This window comes from Saimiri boliviensis, chromosome 6 (assembly GCF_048565385.1).
Source record: "Saimiri boliviensis isolate mSaiBol1 chromosome 6, mSaiBol1.pri, whole genome shotgun sequence".
NCBI lineage: Eukaryota > Metazoa > Chordata > Mammalia > Primates > Cebidae > Saimiri > Saimiri boliviensis.
This window is the reverse complement of record NC_133454.1, coordinates 120676606-120696187: the sequence shown is the minus strand read 5'-3', so window position 1 is coordinate 120696187 and position 19582 is coordinate 120676606. Positions and strand designations below refer to the sequence as shown.

General features: G+C 58.3%; 1 protein-coding gene across 11 annotated transcripts in view; it reads left to right on the top strand.

The window, feature by feature from the left end:
- Positions 1 to 19582, top strand: part of SYT7 (synaptotagmin 7) — a 67894-nt gene that overhangs the window by 21607 nt on the left and 26705 nt on the right. For 3 of the 11 annotated variants that reach the window (XM_039470922.2, XM_074401575.1, XM_074401570.1), the window contains exons 2-6: positions 3643 to 3746; positions 8412 to 8491; positions 12495 to 12626; positions 13547 to 13771; positions 17185 to 17553. In XM_039470922.2, the coding sequence (XP_039326856.1) occupies positions 3643 to 3746; positions 8412 to 8491; positions 12495 to 12626; positions 13547 to 13771; positions 17185 to 17553 (910 nt within the window). The other 8 variants (XM_074401576.1, XM_074401571.1, XM_074401572.1 and 5 more) reach the window with 8 other exon arrangements.

Below are 19582 nucleotides of genomic sequence, written 5' to 3'. Positions count from 1 at the left end.
TCAGCCTAGTTCTCCTAGACCCCAAGCCCAGGGCTCATTCTCCTGTGCCCACAGAATGCTAATTGCTTAAGATGGGTGTTTTGTTGGATTTCTGGGGACCTTTCAGAGTGTGCCTCCTAGACTCTGGGATCCGGAGGCTTCTGTCCCTAGGGACTCTGACCTCCAGCAGAGGTTAAGGATTGTTTTTTGAGAAGGATCTTGTTTGACAAAAAGGAGGGAGCTCCAGGAGGGTGGTTCTTGGAGAATTCCCCATGGCCAAGAGGGATATGGGGAAGTGGGGAGTGTGGAGAGGGCACCAGGGCAGAGGAGCCTACTTGGAGTGTGGCCATGACCTCCAGCTGCTTCCTACTGTAACTACCAGATCATGAGCTTGTGCAACACCCCTCTGATCCCATCCTGCCCCTGCTCAAAAGGCTACCATGGCTCCCATGGTCTACAGAACCAAACAAGCCCCTCAGCTAGACAGACAAGCCCCTTCCCCATCAGGCCCTCCTTTCCTTCCAGGCTGGTCTCCCTGAATTCACTTCCCATACCCTAAGTCCCACTCCTCAAACAATGTGCCTGACACTTCTCCCACCTCCATGCCTTTCTCTGCCTGGAATATCCTACTTTCATCTCACTTCCATCAGACTACACCGAACACCACCTCCTCAGAGTGGCCTTCCCAGATAGCTTCCCTCGTCCTGCAAGATTGATCTTGTCCTCACTTGTGCTCCCAGAGTCCTTTGTTTATGCCTGAGATAAAACAAATACCAACAACCATACTAATAGTACCCATCTATTAGGTGCTAACACACCCCTGTGGGAGACACTGAGTGGTTAAGACACTTATCCAAAGTCATACAGCTATTAAGAGGCAGAGGTGGGGCTGGGCACAGTGGCTCACACCCATAATCCCAGCTGTTTGGGAGGCCGACACAGTAGATCACCTGAGGTCAGGAGCTGGAGATCAGCCTGGCCAACATGGTGAAACCTCGTCTCTACACAAAAATACAAAAAATGAGCCGGCCATGGTGGTGGGTGCCTGTAATCCCAGTGACTCAGGAGGCTGAGTCAGGAAAATCACTCAAACCCAGGAGGCAGAGGTTGCAGTGAGCCGAGATCATGCCATTGCAGTCCAGACTGGGTGACAAGGGCAGGACCTCGTCTCAACAAAAAAGAGGCAGAGGTGGTACTCTCAGGTATTTTGGAGTCTTTTGCCCCCTGGCTGGGTATCTTGCTGTTTGAAGGTTCTGGGGCACCCGCATGCTAGGAGATAACTTATTTCTAACCTGTCTTCCCCATTTGAGTGGTAGTTCCTTGTGGGCAGGGCCTGCCCTCCCACAAACACACAGCCTCACAAATACATAGATAGATAGATAATTTTTTTGAGACATAGTCTTGCTCTGTTGCCCAGGCTACAGTGCTGTAGTGCAATCTCAGCTCACTAAAATCTCCACCCTACCCACCCCATGCCAGGGTTCAAGCCAAGTGATTCTCCTGCCTCAGCCTCCCAAGTAGCTGGGAGTACAGGCACACATCACTGCACCCAGCTAATTTTTTGTATTTTTAGTAGAGATGAAGTTTCACCATGTTGGCCTCGAATTCCTGACCTCAGGTGATCTGCCTGCTTCTGGCTCCCAAAGTGCTGGGATTACAGGCGTGAGCCACCGTTCCCACCCATAATATATTCTTAATAGATAGTTGTTGAGGAAAGCTCAGTGTAAGAAGGGAGTTTACTTTATTTCAAAGTGAGTTAAACAAAGGAAAGTGTAGGCTCACCTGCTTTCAGCCCACACAGTACCCCTAGTCCTTCCAGCGGGGTTAGGCAGGTTCCATGGAGAGAGCTGGGAAACAGACCTCATGTCCAGAAGGCACCTTTGCCCATCCTTTCCCTGGAGGCCCGGCCCTGGAGCTGTGGTGCTATGGTGGGGTGCCCTGCCCTATTCCCCCTCAGAAGGTTGGAAATAAAAGTCCTAGCTCTCCCATTTGGCCTGAGAACTTTGTCAAAGGTGGCCCCTCCAGCCAGGTAGAGCTGTGCTCCTCAGCCCAGGAGAAGGAGGGGCAGGACCCTGGTGTCTCCAGGTTGTCCAGGTCAGAGCTCATGGGTGCCGTGGACCCTGAGGTTGACAGTGAACTGGGTACAGGGGCTTCCTGAGGGTTGAGGCTGCAGGCTTGCTAGAGGAGGAGGCTGAATTGACCTGGCAGGTGGACAGGTGGGGGCCGCACAAGGGTGGTCTTTCCCTACAGCTAGGAGGCTTAGGAAGTCAGGAAAACAGAGGTGGGGCCCAAACAGGGTTCTAGTAGAGCAGGTAGAGAAAGGGCTTCCTAGTATGGTGGAGTGGAGGAGGGAGGGAGCCCAGAGAGCCCTGAGAACTGATAAGAGTCATCCCTGAGGATGACTGCTGGGCCCTCCTCCACCAGGCTCCATGGCCAAGCAAGAGAGACTGGGAGAGGAAGAAAGGCAGAAGCTAAAACCGCAGGAACCAGGACCAGACAGATATCGTCAACTCTTAATTACCACGATCACTGGCACCAAAAAGCCCACACTGGCTCCTCTGTAAATAAACAGCATCTCCTTGGCTTTAGGATGCATCCCAGTGCACACAACAGATTCATTGCGCATGTGTGATCTATGCAGGTCTCTCCACTCACTTCCCCACATGAGAATTTTTAATCAAAGTTTTTGCCTTCCTTACATTTGGTTGGAGCTAATGTTTACAACCACCCGTGAGGAGGGCAGGGGAGAGGGTCTGCTCCGCATTTACAGAGGAAGAAACAGTGCTTCTGTGACTGGTCAAAGCCACACAGCCTGGGATGGTGTGGGATTCAGACAGAGGCCTGAGGTTTTCCTCCCAGGACAGGTCTCATCTTTGGCGAGGGTGTCAAGGTTTCCACTCCTGAAGTGTGTGGCCCGGTGGCACTTGGGATGGGAGCATTTAGGAATTACAGATGGGTGGCAGCCATGGTGTGTGTGTGGGGGTGAGCTCGGGGGATAAGGGATAAGCCCAGTGGGTAGGCTTCTAGACTGAGGAAAGCTGGGCTAAAGGGGGCAACAGCTGGCCAGAGGGTTCCAGAGATTCCTTTGACTACGCAAATAGCTGTTGTCTTGGGAAACAAGACCATCTGCTAGTGCCCATGAGGCAGATGTCCTCAAAGGGGCTGGCAGAGCTGGCAAGGACCCTTTGGACAAATTTCACTGGAGTCGCAGCTCAGAGTGTGTGTGTCATGGGGACAGCAGGTGGAAGAGTGCTGTGTGGGAAGGCTGAACAGGAGCAGTGGCCTGTGGACGTATTTGATGGACAGGTGAAGTCTGGCTGAGCTGAGGATTAGCCAGAGAGGCACATTTGGCCTCTCCCTTTGAGGGTCTCAAGTTTGGAAAGTGGCACAGATCCCATGGACTCACATAGGGTCCATGCAGGGAGAAAGAGAGAAAGATGCCAAATGGCACAGTTTCCCATTTTACAGATGAGGAAACTGAGGCACACAGAAAAACTACCCAAGTTCATCCAGCAAGGCAGAACTGGGAGTAGAACCTGGGTTTAGAGGTCCCAGTGAAGGGGCCAGATGGAAGGGTAGGGTGGTTGTTCTGGAGGGCTCTGGACTGAGGGAGGGTGGCAGGCCATGGCCAAGGAGGGTCTGACCTGTACCTGTCCTCCCCAGGGGCGCCCTCGCGAGACGTCCTGCTGGTCTCTGCCATCATCACCGTCAGCCTTAGCGTCACTGTTGTCCTCTGCGGCCTCTGCCACTGGTGTCAGCGCAAACTGGTGAGGCTCCTGAGGGCCCCTGGAGGGCGGTGCCTGGCCCTGCATCCTGCCCGGACAATTACAGGTTCAGGAATTTTCCCAAGGCTACACACAGGTGACTCACCTGTGTACATTGTCAGGGACACTTCCATAGAAATTCAGACAATGTGCACATGCATGCACGCACACCTTGCGTTTGCCCGGGTCTCGGCTCTATACTTCTGTGTGTACACCCAAAGCCACGCATCTAGGGACACATTCGGGGACAGACTTAGGACTCACAGGCATTCGCACGCCAGCAGCTATACACACACAGACACGCACACGCACGCACACACACACGCCATGCATCCCGCATAAAGAACCGCAGGCACACGCTTGCAGACAGAATAGAGCCCCCACCCTCAGCGCCGCGCCCCCTCCCCTCCGCCCTGCTCCCCCCCATGGGCGTGGCCGAGCCGGTGTCCAATGCGGAGGCGCCGCCCGCCCCACCCCCGCACATCCATCCTGGCTCTCGGGTTTGTACAAGCACAAACGGCTCCTTTTCATTTTTAACGAGGGCTGGGGAATTAACGAGCAGGATTAGGCCATCAATAAGTAACGAGACCGTCAGGAGGGACATTCATCCCCCGAGGGCGCCGGTAGGAAAAGCGGGGCTGAGCCGCCCGGGCTGCAGCCCCCGCAGCCCGCAGCTTCCCTGGCTGCTGGCTGCTCACGCTAGACTGCCACTCCCGGCTAGACCCCCACTCCCGTCCCCATTCCTGCCGCCCAGCCCAGAAGTGCAATGGGACTTTGGGGGCAGCAGGGGGCGGGGGGGAGATGGTGGGCCCAGGGGTGTCCGAGCTGTGACCCCTTCATCGAGGTCGGGTGAAGGAGGGTGACTAGCAAGCACCCCCATCTCCCCGGGCCAAGAATGGTGGGAGTGGGGGCAGGGCGCCACCTCTGAGAACCCCATTCTCTAGCTGCGCAGCCACAGGGTGTCCTTAAGGACAAGAGGGGAGTGCTGTGGCTGTGGGCACTGGGTAGGTGGAGGCTTCATGCCCCACTCCTCTGGAGGAAGAAAAGGGGCAGATACCCCTGGGAAAGGGTTTTGGGGTCTTGTGAGAGACCTGCAGGAAAGGCCGGAGAATCTCAGAACCCAGTGTGCCTCCTTCAAGAAAGGCAAACTCAGGACTTGGGAGCATGCGACTCCATCCCGGGTGTTGAACTTCACGCAGCTGCGACCCCTGGGGAGGAGCCATAGAGGAGGCCAGCTCTGCTCCCTGTGCAAGTGTGTGTGCGGGTGTGCCAGTGTGTGTGTAACCTGGTCCCCCTCTGCCCGCAGGTGTGTGGAACTGGGCTGGCTGCCCTGCTTTGTTCCTGGGTCCCCTGTGTCTGCGTCTGTCTCAGAGTTTCAGGGAAGGTGGTGGAGGGGGCTGGGCCATGTGCCTTGTGTGTGAGTGTCCTCGGAGGCTGGGGGTGTGGCTGTGCGTAGCTGCAGCCCTGAGCATCTTGTTGCAGGGCCCCTTAGGCTGTCTTGCTGTCTGTCTGGATTTGAAGGCCAGGGAAGAAGGCTGCATGAGTAGGCGCTGCTGGTGACCTTGTGTGTGTGTTCCGTGTGGTGTCTGTGCTGAACGTGTTGACTTTGAGGGTATTGGTGCAGTGTGTGTGTGTGTGTGTGTGTGTGTGTGTGTGTCTGTGTCTGTGTCTGTGTCTGTGTCTGTGCCTGTGTATCTGTTCACCCCTCAGCGGTGGGATGTTCATCAACTGATCAGATCCCTGTGTGAGCCAATGCTGGGGTCTCTCCCACCATCCTGGCCTCCCCTGCAAATGTGCTGCAGCGTGTGTGTGTGTGTGTGTGTGTGTGTGTGTGTGTGTGTGTGTCTGTGGTGAGAGGTGCCCTTGCAGGACCAGAGTTCAACTGAAACTGGCTTCTACTCCACCCCCATGCACCTCCATCCAGTCAGGGGCAGGGCCTGGGGACAGGAGTTCAAAGATGACAGCTTTTGCAGCAGACGGGGGGCTGTCAGCACAGAAAGGACCTTGGAGCTGAGAGATGCAGAGGCAGCCTCTTCCCTGGGCCCAGCTCCTCCCCGAGATCCCGTGCCAGGAACGCTCTCAGGATCCAGACCACAGGCTGTCCCTCTTGACTTGCTCTAGATAGAATGTTACTCTCTCCAGCACCCCTAGTCCTGCCACCCTCTTTCCTCTGCCTCAGGGGTTCCAGAAGCCAGGGAGCTCGTTGCTCAGGCTGTCTCAGGCTGTCTCCTTGTTCCATGGAAGGGACTTTAAAACGCTGTCCCTTCTCCCAGCACACAGTTGTTGGGCTCTCCTTGCCTGCCTGTCCCCTCAGCAGCAATGACGTGATTCCCTGACAGCCCAGATCCCATTTCCAAACATTAATAACTTCCTTAATCTCCAGCTGGCTTTTTCCGGATCAGCCTGGCCACCCCTTCCTGAGAAGTGGGCTGGTGGTGTTGGGCTCCTTTGGAGCTGCCTAATGTCACCTGGACCCTGCCTGGGTTTCCTGGTAACTTGAGTTGTCCCCCTGCCCTCCAAATCAAGTCCTGGCCTGGTTCCTGTCCTCCATAGCACCTCAGCTCCTGCTGCAGAGCAGTAGTCGAAGGCAGAGGGGAAGGTTCTTGGAGCTGGGGAAGGAAGAGGGACAGACAGAGGCTTCCAGAACGTCTGGTGGAGGGGGAGGTCACGGATATGGCTGACCCTGCCCTACCTGGCCTCAGGGAAGGGGCAGCAGACCAGCCTGAGGAGAGGGTGCTGGCTGGGGGAAGCTTTCCTGCCAAGACCAGAAAGAAGGAGGAGAAGGGTGAGGAGAAGGCTGCCCTCAGCAGCCCCCTCCTGCCCCACACTGCCTGTGTGCTGGAGAATAGTGGGGCAGGGCTCCTGCCTGGGGGTCCTGCCAGAGGAGGCCTGAGGTCACTGTGGCACTGCCCCATCAGAGCTTCCCAGCTAGAACTGGGAATTGTTTGAAATTTGGACCTCTGGGTAGTGATGGGAGGGATCAGAGGTGGAACTGAGAGCAGCAGCTTTTGTGAACCCAGGGAGTCCAGCATCTCTATATTTCAACTCTTAAAGTTCTAACTTAGAGGCAGCTGCTGGGGGCCTAGACTCCAGGGAGGGCAAGGCCATAGAAGGGGCACGTCCAGGTGATGATTTCCGAGAACTGCCCAGTACCAGGTTCCACGCTAAGTACCAGCAACCCACAGCCTTGCCTCTGTGGGAGCATGTGCCCGGAGAGAGGAGCTGAAGTAAGTAAACAGAAATACTCATATCTGTGATGAGAGCCTGGAGGGCTGAGGAGTCTTCCTTCCAGGGGATCATCTGGTGAGGCCACGCCATTTCAGAAAGAAGGAAAGAGGCCAGAGAAGGGAAGGGACTTGGCTAGGGTGGCAGAGGGAACACGTTGCCCCAGGCAACCCTGAGGTGTATGGCACTGCTGGTGGGATGAGGGAGCTTTGCCGCCAGTCTCCCTAGATAGGCGGCTCCCGTGCCTCGGAAGGGGCAGCCCCTGGCAGGAGCATCCAGAGCATGGCTGTGACAGGGAGCATGGCCGAGACAGCTCTTACTTTGCTATAGAGAGGATGGAATAGTCAGCTGTTGTGGCTGTGGTGCTGGTGCACATGACAGGGTGTTGGGAAGCATTTGTGTTCACACGTGTGTGTGCGTGTGTGTGTGGATGTGTGTGTGCCTGTGTGTGTGTGTGCATGTGTGTGTGTGTGCAGCCAGGGAGGAGCAGGCCAGTGCCCAGTGGGAGAATGTGCTGAGAGGGGCAGCCCCAACCCCCATACAGCCCCTGTCCCCCCACTGCCCGTATCAGCCCTGGACCTGGCCCAGGTCTGTGGCCCATGGGTGCGCGTGAGGATGCTTGGTGGCAGCCAGGAATGTTAATGGGGCTAGGCTCTGCATGAGCTAAATTTAGAAACCCAAACCGAGAAGGTGAATGGTGCTCACCTTCCCGGCAGCAGGCCCAGTGTCGCTGCGGCCACAGCCCTTCCTTTAGCTGGAGGATCTGGGGTGCCTACTGGCTGCCCTGCCCGCTCCTTCCCCTTGCTAGTGTGAGGGACTCTGGGGGACAGAGGCCCAGGCTGCCTCCCCACAACTGCCTCTGAGTCAGTGGGCAGTCTCTCTTCCTAAGGCTACCTTCCTGAAACAAACTGGCTCCTGCCTTACAGCCCCAGGGCATGAGGACCCCCCAGGGAGCCCCCAGACAGTGGTGGACACAGCCCTGAGCAGGACTGAGGACATGGCCTTCTCCCCACCCCCACTGCTCACATCACTGGCTACTGCCATCCTTGCCCTGCAGGATGCCACCCCCACCATCTGGGGGTGGTGACGTGGACAGTGTGACGTGGCCAGGCGCCTGAGAGCCGTCTGTCCGTGGCAGAGGGAACTGTGTTTCTGGGAGCCAGGCCAGAGCCCCAGGAGATAGGCAGACAGGAGGGGCTGATCCCTGGGAGTCAGGGATGAAGTTCAGGTCGAGGCGGGCGGGGCAGGTCCTAGAGCCCGGTGGGAGCAGGCCTCCAGGGGATTGATTGGTCCCCACTGCAGTGACAGCCTCACACACTGCTCCTGGCCTTGTCGCCACACCCAGACTCCAGTGTGTCTCCTTTCCCTCCAAGTCCCTGTTCTATAGAGGTGGGGAGGATATAGTCCTGTTCCCCAGAAGTGACCCCAGTCCTATCTTCACAGGGCAAACGCTACAAGAATTCCTTGGAGACGGTGGGCACGCCAGACTCAGGGCGTGGGCGCAGTGAGAAGAAGGCTATCAAGTAGGTGCCAGGCTGCCAGTTTGGGAAGGGGCCACACAAGCAACCCAGGTGGGAGGAGCCCCTTCTCTCCCCCAGCCCCACAGATCTGACTACACACACTCTCAGTTCCCCATGCCCCAGTGCCATGCTCTCTACACTCTCCACATGCTCCCAACAACTAAGGGGCCCCGTCTTTTCGGCCTGTGCCCGAGCCCCTCAAAGTGCTCCAGAATCCCCAGCCCCCGTTCCCGCTGCTCTCACCCCCAGCCCTGTTTGCGCCCACCTCAACCCTGGTTGCCGCTTTCTCATCTGACCCTCCTATCACACACACTGTCCCGATCCCCTGCAGGCTTCCCTGGACCTCCAGGCCCCTCCCATGGGGCCCCTGCTGCTGGGCTCGGGAGCCCCTCCCTCGTGGGCCCTAGATTCTTTTCTCAGATCCTGCCAGTGTTCAAGGATGATCTGGCAGTGGGGAGGCAGACACACCTTGTGGACCCCAGCTGGCCCCTGTGCTGGGCCACTTAGGGAGCGGCCTCTCCCTCCCCATCATCCCCACTGGCTGCTGCTTGTCTGGCTGCCTCTGCCTCACCCAGGTCTCCTCGTTGTGCTGGAGAGCCCTCTTCAAGTGGTCTGCCCTCCCCCTGCAGACCACCTTGGCCAGCCCTCTGCTGAGGTCACTGGGAGACACCGAGAGAAGCCCCCCACCCACCTGGCTGGGGACTCAGGCCACCCAAGCAGTGGAGGCTTTCGCTGGTGGGGAGGCCTCTGTGCCTACTGGCCCCAGCCCCTTCCTCCCCAGTAAGCCCAGAGGTCAAAGTGGGGGTGGCGGCCCCACACCTCAGCCTGGCCTGGGCCAAGCCTCCCAGCTAAGGGGCTCTGCCTGGAAGCTGGGCACCCCCAGCTCTCCCTGCCCCCACTCTTCCTCCCTCTCAAGGCCCAGCCACCCTCCCCCTGCCCTCTGGCCTCTGCCCACTGCTGGTCTCCCCTGCCTTCCCCTGTCCATCTTTCCCCTTCCCTTCCCTATTTCTCTACCTTTTCTTTTCCACTCCTCCCCAACCCTCCACCCTGATCCCGAGGGCTCCCTCCCAGCCCCTCCTCTGTCCCATTTTGTTCATCTCTTGCACTGATCCTGTCTGGGGACTTGGCAGAAGCTGCGTGCATGTGTCTGGGGTGGGGCAGGTGGAGGGGTGGCCAGGCGGAGGCTTGGGGCAGGCAGGAGGCTCAGGAGGAGGCTGCGGGAGCCTTTGAAGCTGGGTTGGTTATGCAGGCTCCAGTCTTCAAAGCCAAGTGCTGGCAGGGCTCAGGGGCTCTTACGGAGTGCAGGCCAGGCTTTCTGAAGGCAAGAGATCACGTGGGAGAGCGCAGCCAGCCCAGCACCTGTGCCTCCTCCAGGCCAGGCCGTTTACATCCGTGGGCCCGGGCTGGGGGCCTGTCTCTGCCAGGCGATCATAACCTTCCTGGTTAGGGATACATGTGGCAGGGCCAGAGTCCTGGAAAGGGCCCATGAGAGGAGACAGGATTCCCAATGGGGGAAGGGTGGGCAGCAGGCTGTGCCAGGCTGGGACCAGTGCCCATAGGGCTCTCTAAGACAAAGTGAGGCAGCAGTGGCCATCCAGCCTGCCTCTGTGGCCCTGCAGCCCCCACACTTACAGTCCTAGCCTGCCCCTGACAATGCTCAGTGGTCAGACCATCTGCCACGAGAGAAGGAAGCCACCACGTGTGTCTACATGCACCTAGGCGTTTGCTTCCTTCCAAAAGAGAACAGAAAGGGCCCAAGTCAGTGGAGTCACAGGAGGCAGAGCCACCTTCCTGCACAGCCCTCCATGGACTTAGGACACCCCACAAAGGATTGCCTTGTCAAGGATTCTGTGAAACTGTGTTCTTTAGCAGTGCTTTCCAAACTGTGTTCCTCAGAGTCCTTGTGCCCCATAGATGAGTCATGGCTATTCCACAGGTCAAGGGTCCCACGGCCAAATACGTTTGGGGAACACTGCATATTCTGTCTCCCTCTTGGTGATACTGATATTCATGGGCACATTAAAAGCTCTGAGAAGTCCTTCGTTGAAAGAGTCAGTGTTTCCCAAATTTCTTTAATCAAAGATTGTTTTTTCCAGTACTGCAGTGGAAAAACTTGAGGGACCCTGGAGCTCCTCAGAACACAGGGTGGGAAACAAGGCTGGCAGTGGTGACTCTGGGTGGCTTTTTCTCTGGGACCAAGGGTTGGATGGCCCTAGATTCTGGAGCTCTGGAGGGAGCAGGAAAGGGAGGCTCCTACCTGCTCCATCTCCCTGACACAGGGAGGCCCCATCCATACCCTGTATGAGGCTCTGCCGGGAAGGGACATCTGTCGTGGGAAGGGGATTTTTTGTCATGGGAATAGGTTCCTCTGGGGCCTATCCTGCCTCCTCCACACCCACCAGTTACTGCCCCTGTGAGCAGGCTCTACGCTTTGGCTTTGAGCTCTGTGCACGGCGTCCCCTGTGAGACATTTCGGAGGTGTACTCTGGACAGAGATCTGTCTACACCAGAGATACCCAACACCACTGTCTCATCTGAGCCTGTGGTGGTAGCTCAGCCTCTCTCCATCTTTCTCTTTTTTGTGCCTGAGTCTTGAGGTTGAGAACCCAGGTCAAGGTCAAATTCTAAATGGAGGAAAATGCAGGTCTCCCAAGAACATGTCTGCTTGATTCTGGGGGGTGGGGCATGGCACCCTTGCCCATACTACCCCACCTTGGCTTTGGGGAGCGGCACAGCCTCAGCCCTCTCCGTGCCCACCCCGGTGCTCCACAGGGGCCTCTTCCCTACAGGATTCCTGTGCCTCAGGCATGGCTGCCTTGAAGAATTGTCACTGTCTCTGTTCCCCCTGGACTCCCAGAGCTGCTCCTTGGGGTCCCAGTAGCCCGATGAGCTGGTGGTGCCCCTTGTCCTTGGCTCCCAGGGTTTCCAGGTCATGCCCTCCACCAGCCAAGGCTTCTACCACCCACCCCACCTGCAAGTCCCCATGTTCTCAGGAGAAGGTGGAAAGTCCAGAGTGAGGGTCCCTTCCAGACCCAGCAGCTCCACCTTGGAAAGGGACAGGGGCACAGGGAGGGGCTGCCCCATCAGGCAGGCCAGAGACACACCTAGAGAAGCACAGGTTCCCGTTACACACTCCCCGGAACAAAGGACTGAAGGGCCCACTGGTTGCCTTGGTGACATCCTCAGCAAGGTCAGAGGTCTGGGAATGCTCCCCTTTCAGGGAGGTAGGGTGACCCAGCTGCCACATTTGCAAAGAATAGAATCTCCAGCTCAGCTGACATCCCCCAGTCTCAGGTTAAGGCTGCAGCTCAGTCTCATGGAGTAGAAGAGAGAGCAGAGGAAGCCAGGGAGCCCCTCAGGCCAACGGGAGGAGAAAGATGGACACAGAGCTGGGCCTGTCCAGGAGGACCCCAGTGAAGAGAAGGTGGAAGAGGAGAGAATCAGGAGTTTTAGTACTAGAGCTTCTACTCTGCAGTGAGAGAGCTGATGGTATAGCAGTTACAGCCCATCTTCTCCTTTGACAGGCAGGGAAACTGAGGCCAGGAGAGGTAGGGCCCAGCGAGTTGGCAGCTGGGCCTGATCTGCCTTTCAGCCCCCTCAGCCAGAAACAAGCACTCTCCTTCTCCCACTCCCTCTGCTCACCTCAGGCCTGGTCCCCAACCCCTCTCCCCTCTGTCCCCCACCTCATCATTTTCTCTCTCCCACCAGCTTTCCAGGTGCGAGGCTCCGGTCCGCTGCCTGCCGCTTGCCTCCTTTCTGTGTGGCTTCCTGGCCCTCGAGTGCGTGCGTGTGCGCGTGGGTGTGCTTGCACAGGTGCGTGTGTGCGTGTGCCAGGCACAGACTGCAGTGCCCGCCTGCCTTTCTTCCTCCCGCAGGAGCTGACCCTCGAAGCCCCGCCCTCTGTGCCCGGCCCCTGGGTCCTGGTCCCTTCTGCCCCCGCAGGACTTGCAGTTCTTGTTTCTTCTTGTATCTCCCTGTTTTCTCCCCTCTCTCTCTGCCCCTCCAGTGATCTAGACAGAGACTTTTGGAATAACAATGAGAGCACAGTGCAGCAGAAATGGAGCTCCTACCCTCCCAAGGAGTTTATTCTAAACATTTCACCCTACGCCCCTTATGGCGACCCACGACTGTCCCTCAAGTGAGTGACTTTACCTGGTTTGATCATATGTACCGAGTATCCGCGCACACCCTCCTTCCTTCCTCCCGCCCCGATCCGCCCCTGGCCCCCCTCACTCCCTCTCTCCTCTCGCTCCTGTCCCAACTTCCCCACCCATCCACCCCATGGGCAGGCCGACCATGGAGACGAGCAACCCCTCCTGCCCCCCGTCCACCTGCCTGCCCAATCCCGTCCCCTCCCCCAGGGCCGGCCTTGCAGGAGAGCCCCCTCGGCAGCCACACCTGGCCCCCCCAGCTGGTCCCGGGGCCCACCCCACTTTCTGTGCAGTCAGGATGGGGTTGCCCGTTTGGGTCCCGCCCCCTTGGTTGTGGTCGCTGCTTCCTTCCCGCTGTGTGCTGCCATGGCTGCTCGGTGGTCGGTGGTCGGTGGTCGGTGGTTCGTGGCGGTGGTGGCGGTGATGGTGGTGGTGGTGGTGATGAACTCTGACTAACACGGCTTTCTCTTTCTCCCTGCCTTGGGGCCTCCTGGCCTGGACAGCCCGCTCTTCCTCCGTCGTTAACCCTTCGTTGTCCTGTGGGATAGAGTGGAGGTGGCTGCCCTCCCCCAACCCCCGCCGCCCCTGCCCCAGGCGGTGGGGAGGGGCCCCCCTCCGTTGTCGTGGTGCGTTGTTCTCCGACCCCCAGCCCGCCCGGTCCCCCTCTCTCCTCTCTGCAGGCTCTGCCGTTAACCCATTTGCAGTGCTGATGTCTCTCTCTCTCTCTCTGTCTGTCTCTTGTCCGTCTGTCTCTCTCCTCCTCCTCTCTCACTGTCTCTTTCTTCCTTTTATCTGTTATTGTTTTTCCTCCTCTTCCACCCTCCCACCCCCATGTGTGGCCCGCCCTCTCTCCCCCACCGCCACCCCCGGTGCCCCTCTGGCCTGGCTGCCTTGTGCATGCCTCCAGTGGCACCCTCCTGTCAGGCGCCAAAGTGGCCGCCGCGGCGGGGCTGGCGGTGGAGCGGGAAGGCCGGCTGGGGGAGAAGCCGGCGCCGGTGCCGCCACCTGGAGAGGACGCCTTGAGAAGCGGCGGGGCTGCCCCCAGCGAGCCGGGCAGCGGTGGCAAGGCGGGGAGAGGCCGCTGGCGGACGGTGCAGAGCCACCTGGCCGCAGGGAAGCTCAACTTGTCCAAGTGAGTGATGGCGCCCCATGGCTGCCGGAGCCGTGAGCTCAGGCCTGCCCTGCCAGGGTGGACAGCGGGACCCCTGGCATGCCCGCTGCTGCCCCCAGAGGTGCCGTCCTCGGCCCCTGGCTCATTCCATCCCTTCATGAGACTCTCTCATCGTCCTTGCCATCTGGCACAACGAACTCAGCCATACAGTGTCGCATTCCAGCCTCTGGCTGATGCCCCATCAGTCCCTCCCTTTGCCAGTGACCAGGTCATTTCATTTTCTGCCCCCAGGGCAACTTCATTTCAGTCCCCGGGTCATCCCATCCTCTTTGATTGGCCGCCCCATCTCAGCCACCAGGTCATCTCTCCATGGGCAGCAGGCCTGTGGTTGTTCCATCTCATCCTGGGAGCTGGCCCATTCTCAGCCTGAGACTCACCCGTCAGCTCCAGGGCCTTCCCTCTTATGGCCAGCAGATGGCTCTAGACCTAGAAGTTGAGCCATTCCATTTTTGACCATCGGGTGACTCCATTGGCTGTCCCAGTCTTGCTTGAACCATACGCCATCAGTTGTGGAAGCCACTCACAAGCAGCCGCAGGCTGCCGCATCGGTTCATCCTCATCTCAGCCATCCCCATTGGCTGTCCCAGTCTTGGTCAATGAGCTATCCCACCACTGGTTGTTGGGACAGTGTAATCCTGGAGGTTGGGTTGTCAGACCCCAGCTAGCTTCTCTGGCCAGGTGTCATCCGGTGTTCTGGACGTCAGGCAGAAGGAGCCATCCCCTCCTTAATAGCTGTCTGAGCTTGTCAGACAGGCCCACTCTTGGCTGATGGACGTAGGCTCGGCCCCTGTTCTCCAGAGATGGTATATTCTCATGAGGCAGCTCTGTTCTCATCTTGGCCTTTGGAAACTTCCGATTCCCCTCAGCAGAGCCCTTCTAGGCCCTGAGTCCCTTGAGCTGTGACCAGTCTCACCCCTGGGGGTAGAAATTCCGTTTTCAGAAGTTAGAACTACCTCATTGCCAGCTAATAGAGCAGCCTCCCACTTAAAAAGGCCAACACCCCTGACCCCTTCCTATCTGTTGGGCCATCCTGTTGCCTCAACTGAGGGCCCTCCTCGTTCTTTTCGGAAGACCTGTGGTTTCTGCCACTGGGACCACTGAAGACCACCCTGCTGAGATCTCATTTGCTAGTTGGCTTGAGTGCATGCAAGCCAATTTCTCCCGACATCTGGCCTCAGGAGGGTTCCACAGGGAAGCCACACACCCTACAAAGAGCCCGGCCCAGTGCCCCACCCTCCCAGCCTGCCCCGGCCAGTTTCCAGGCCAGCTAGGCCTCCATGCCATCCGCTGGTTCCAGGCCTGGAGGAACCAATTTGAGTTTCCTGTGACTGAGAGGTTGTAAATTGGACTAATTTTGGATGCGATAGGAAACCAAAATGAGGTCAGCAAGGAGGTGGAGGAGGTGGCCATCAACGTGCCACCCTCCCTCTGCCTCGACCTGCCCCCAGGGAGCTGTGGGCCTACCTGGCCAGCCAGGCCTGGGCCTGCTCCTGGAGGTAGCCCCAATTTCAGGCCTGAGTCAGGCAAGGCTGCCGCCCCTCCAAGACCCCAGCTAAAGCCACGTTTTGCTTTCTTCTCTCTGTTTCTCTCTCTTTACTATACTCTTTCTCTCCGTCTTTCGCTCTCTCTCTTTCTTTCTCTCAGCCCACAGGGGTAGCCTAACTGTTGTCTTTTGGTTCCCAGGGTAGGCTCAGAGGGTGAGCAAAGCTGAGGGCTGGTTGCTGTGGTGAAAGTGGCTCCCAAGGGCCCTGGGGCCTTCTCCCTTGGGCAGCCCAGGGGATACTCGGCTGCCCCATGGCCCTAGACCAGAGGCCAGCAAACTTACTCGGTAAAAGGCCACTTGGGAAATACTTAGGCTTTATAAGCCATAACGTCTTGCACGACAACTCAACCCTGCCATTGTGGAATGAAAGCAGCCAGAGACAGTATGTAAACTCATGCCAATGGCTTGGTTCCAATAAAACTTTATTTTGCAGAGACAAGCAGCAGGCCAAATATGGTCCACAGACCATGGCTTGCTAACCCCTGCCCTAGACCATTGGATTGAGAGGTGGAGGGAAGAGACAGGAGGAGGAGGAGGTTGGAACCCCTGAGGCTCCAGAATGAGAAATGATTCACCCAAAGCCGTTCATTCAGCCCAGTCTGGGGGCAGCCTGGCTCTGGCCCTGCTTATGGGATATGGTGAAATCTCCAGCCCGTGCATGAAGCAGACACGCTCCCCAGGGGAGGCCAGGGACTTCCGACTCCAACTGCTGGCATGGTGAGATTTTAGTAGTACAGAATCTTCAATACAGTACAACCTCATCAAGTCCTCATGGCAACTCTGTGACAGAGGAAGCTTGGAGATGATTTTATTACTCACATTTGGTAGATGAAGAAACTGAGGCCCAGAGATGTGGAGTAACTTTTCCAAAGTCCCATATTCAGTCAGTGGCAGAGGTAGGGTTTGAACCCAGGTCTCTCTGAGGCTATACTGCATCTGACCAGCCATGTCTTAGTTCCTCTGTGTCCTTGCCCCACTTCCCAGTGCATTTCACAGACACTGAAGGGCCTGTGGGAGAGCACCCCCTGGCAAATGCATCAAAGATAGTCACCCGCTTCTCCGTTCAAACTGTGGCAAAGTGTCGGGGGACTGGGCACTGGGCTCCCACCTTGCCTGCGCCCTTTCCTTGGTCCAGTCCTCTAACTGGGAGATACTCCCAAGGTCCCAGGAAAGGATGCTGGACCTAGGAAACAAAGAGCCCTGGAAAGATCCACGCCAGAGCCTGAATCCTAAGGCTGGCCACGGGGCGCAGGTCTGCTGCTTCCTCGCCTCTGTGGACAAAGTATAGGAACTGATGGCTTCCCCGGCCTCCCCAGGATTACTAGGCCAGCTCTGCACTGACCTGGATTCTTCTTGTCTCCGAAGGATGGCAGTACTTAAAACACAGAGGCAGCCTTTCCTGGTGTCCCCAAGCGGGACAGCGGGAGGGCCACAGCAGCTCCCTCCACCCCTCCCACTCCAACATGACAGGCAGCCGCAGGGCCCTGGGGACCTGCCTTCACCACGCAGCCTCAGCAGCACTTGCAGCCCACTCAGACCAGCAGGGAGGTCGGCCCAGCCAGGAGATTTTCAGGCACTAGCTGAGCCAGGGCCAGAAGGTGGGTGGGCGGGGCCGACCTGAGGCCTCAGGGTGGGTGCGAGGGCTTTGCAGCCACCTGGGCGAGGCGGTGGCAGCGACAGCAGCGGCGACAGCTCCGATGGAGGCCTGGAGAGGTCCAGCAGCGCGCACCCTGCACTGGGGCCTCCTAGTCCTGGCCCTCGGCTTCTTTCTCCTCCACTGTGATCCCTTCACCTGCTTCTCCTTTCTCTCCTCTCCTCCACCTGCCCCAAGTTTCGAGGACTCCACCCTGTCCACGGCCACTACCCTTGAGTCTATCCCCAGCTCCACGGGAGAGCCGAAATGCCAGCGACCCCGCACCCTGATGCGGCAGCAGAGCCTGCAGCAGCCGCTGAGCCAGCACCAGCGGGGCCGGCAGCCCAGCCAGCCCACCACCAGCCAGAGCCTGGGCCAGCTGCAGGCCCACATGGCCTCAGCGCCAGGCCCCAACCCCCGGGCCTATGGCCGGAGCCAGGCTCGGCAGGGCACCTCGGCCGGCTCCAAGTACCGGGCGGCGGGGGGCCGCAGCCGCTCCAACCCGGGCAGCTGGGACCACGTGGTGGGGCAGATTCGAAACCGAGGCTTGGACATGAAATCCTTCCTGTAAGTCCTCCCCTTGAGCGGGCCGGCCCCACCTCCCCGACCCAGCCTCCTGCCCCCCAGATCTCCTCGGGAGCAGCTGGTCATGTGTGCCTCCTGGCCCTCCATCCCCTTGGCAGGGTGCCAAGCAGACTTGGCAGCCCCCTCCTCGGTGTCTTGTGGTTCATTCCTGAAGACCACCATGGAAGGATTCTGAGCCACCTCCCTATGAGGACCCCTGCCCCCTTGGGTGCTCTAGGGCTCCGGGAAGTTCCCCCTAAAAGTTAGTCGGAGACACTAGACAATGCCCTGAGATACATCTCTTCTTCCCGGCTAGTCCCAGGCTGCTCTTGGCCTTCCTGCCAGTCTTCCTTCTGCTCCTGTGACCTCTGTCCGCCCCGCTCAGCTCCCAAACCCGTCCCTTTTACTCATCTCCAGCCCCACCTCCTCCCCTGCAATTTACTTCTTCCCCGTGTAACCCATAACCCGACTCTGCTAGCCTTCCAGGCCCATACCCCTCCCTCCCTCTCACTTCCTCTGTCCCCGTCCCTGCCACCAGCCCTCCCCCATCTCTCTGACCTTCTGTAGCCACCTGTCCTCCAGCCCCTGCCCTGGCTTCCCAAGTCTCCTTCCTCCAGTAATGACCCATCCCCTGAGGACAAACTTGAGATGTTGCCCCAAAGCTTTAGAAAAGGTTGTTTCTAAATCGGAGCCTTCTTTCAAGTATACAGGCCTAAGAAGTAACAACACACCAGCAGTGTCTAACCATTCTCTCCAGCCATCCGCCCACCCTTACTCTCCCTGGAGGGGACTCACCCAGGAAGCCCCCTCCCCAGCATCCCTCCGGACATTTGTCCCGACTCTCAGAGCCTAAGACAGGTCTGGTCTACCATCCCGGACATCACCCCTCCTCCACCCTAACGAGAGCTTCCTTCCAGGCCTTGGGGATTATTCCCATCGCCCAGGTCTTCCCTGGGAGCACTTGTCACGGAGCAGAACAGCACACTAAGCCTGGGAGAGGAGAAAGGGAGGAGGACAGGGAAGCATTGGCAAGATATAGGGATCCTGAAGGCAAGCACGTCCTCGGAGCATCCTGTCTCTCCCTGACACCTCAGCCGGGGCTTCCCGGGCAGATGGGAGTGCTGCCCTGGGAGGGGCACCCTACTTGAAGAGGCCCCACAGTGCCAGCTTCCCGTAGCCATGCAAGTGGCCCATGGCCCCAGCCAGCCAGACATGCTGCCTGCGACTCTCCTTGGCAAATCAGGGCACCATATTCTGTAAGGCTCTATCCCACTCGAAGACCTTCAGGAATCTAACTGGATGCCTGCACCAGACAAGATGCCCAGAAGAGCCTCCTGTCTTCCAGCTGGTGGTTTGTTTTGGGACAGAGGCCGTGGTCCTGGCATGATCTCCGAGAGCTGGAGGAATTGGTTCTGTGTGGCTTGAACAGGACTGAGTGCCGGCGCAGCCCCTGCGGCCCCCTGTGCCTCCTCACCCCAGACTGCCTTGGCATAGCCATCACCCTACATCCTGTTCTAGCAGCCATCAGACTGGGCCAGAGGCCTGCCGGGAACCTGGGTGCCATCTCTTCCCTGCCTCCTGCCTTCTCAGCTAACCGGGATTGGTCCGGCACCGTGCATGCAACAGCATCCTGTGTCCCTGCTCTGTGCCCCAGGGGCAGTCTCACGTCCCCCCAGCTGCTGGCAACCTCCAGAACTCACCTTGAGGGTCGGCCAACTTTTCCTAGAAAGGTCCAGATAATAATTTAGGCTTTGCAAGACGCATGTGATCTCCATCGCACGTTCTTTTTTTTCTCTTAAAACAACCCTCTAAAAATGAAAAAACCATTCTTAGCTCGTGGGCCGTACTTTGCCCCCTGCCTTATAATTTAGCTGCCCTGCTTCTGAGGCTCTTCTCTTGCCCAAACACTGGTGGCCGCAGTAGAGAGGCAGGTGGCAAGGGTTGTCCCGGCCCCCCGTGACCCCACCCACCCCTCTCAGGGAGGGCAGCAGCCCTCTGCTTGATGGCCCTGACGCCCCCAACACTGCCAGCT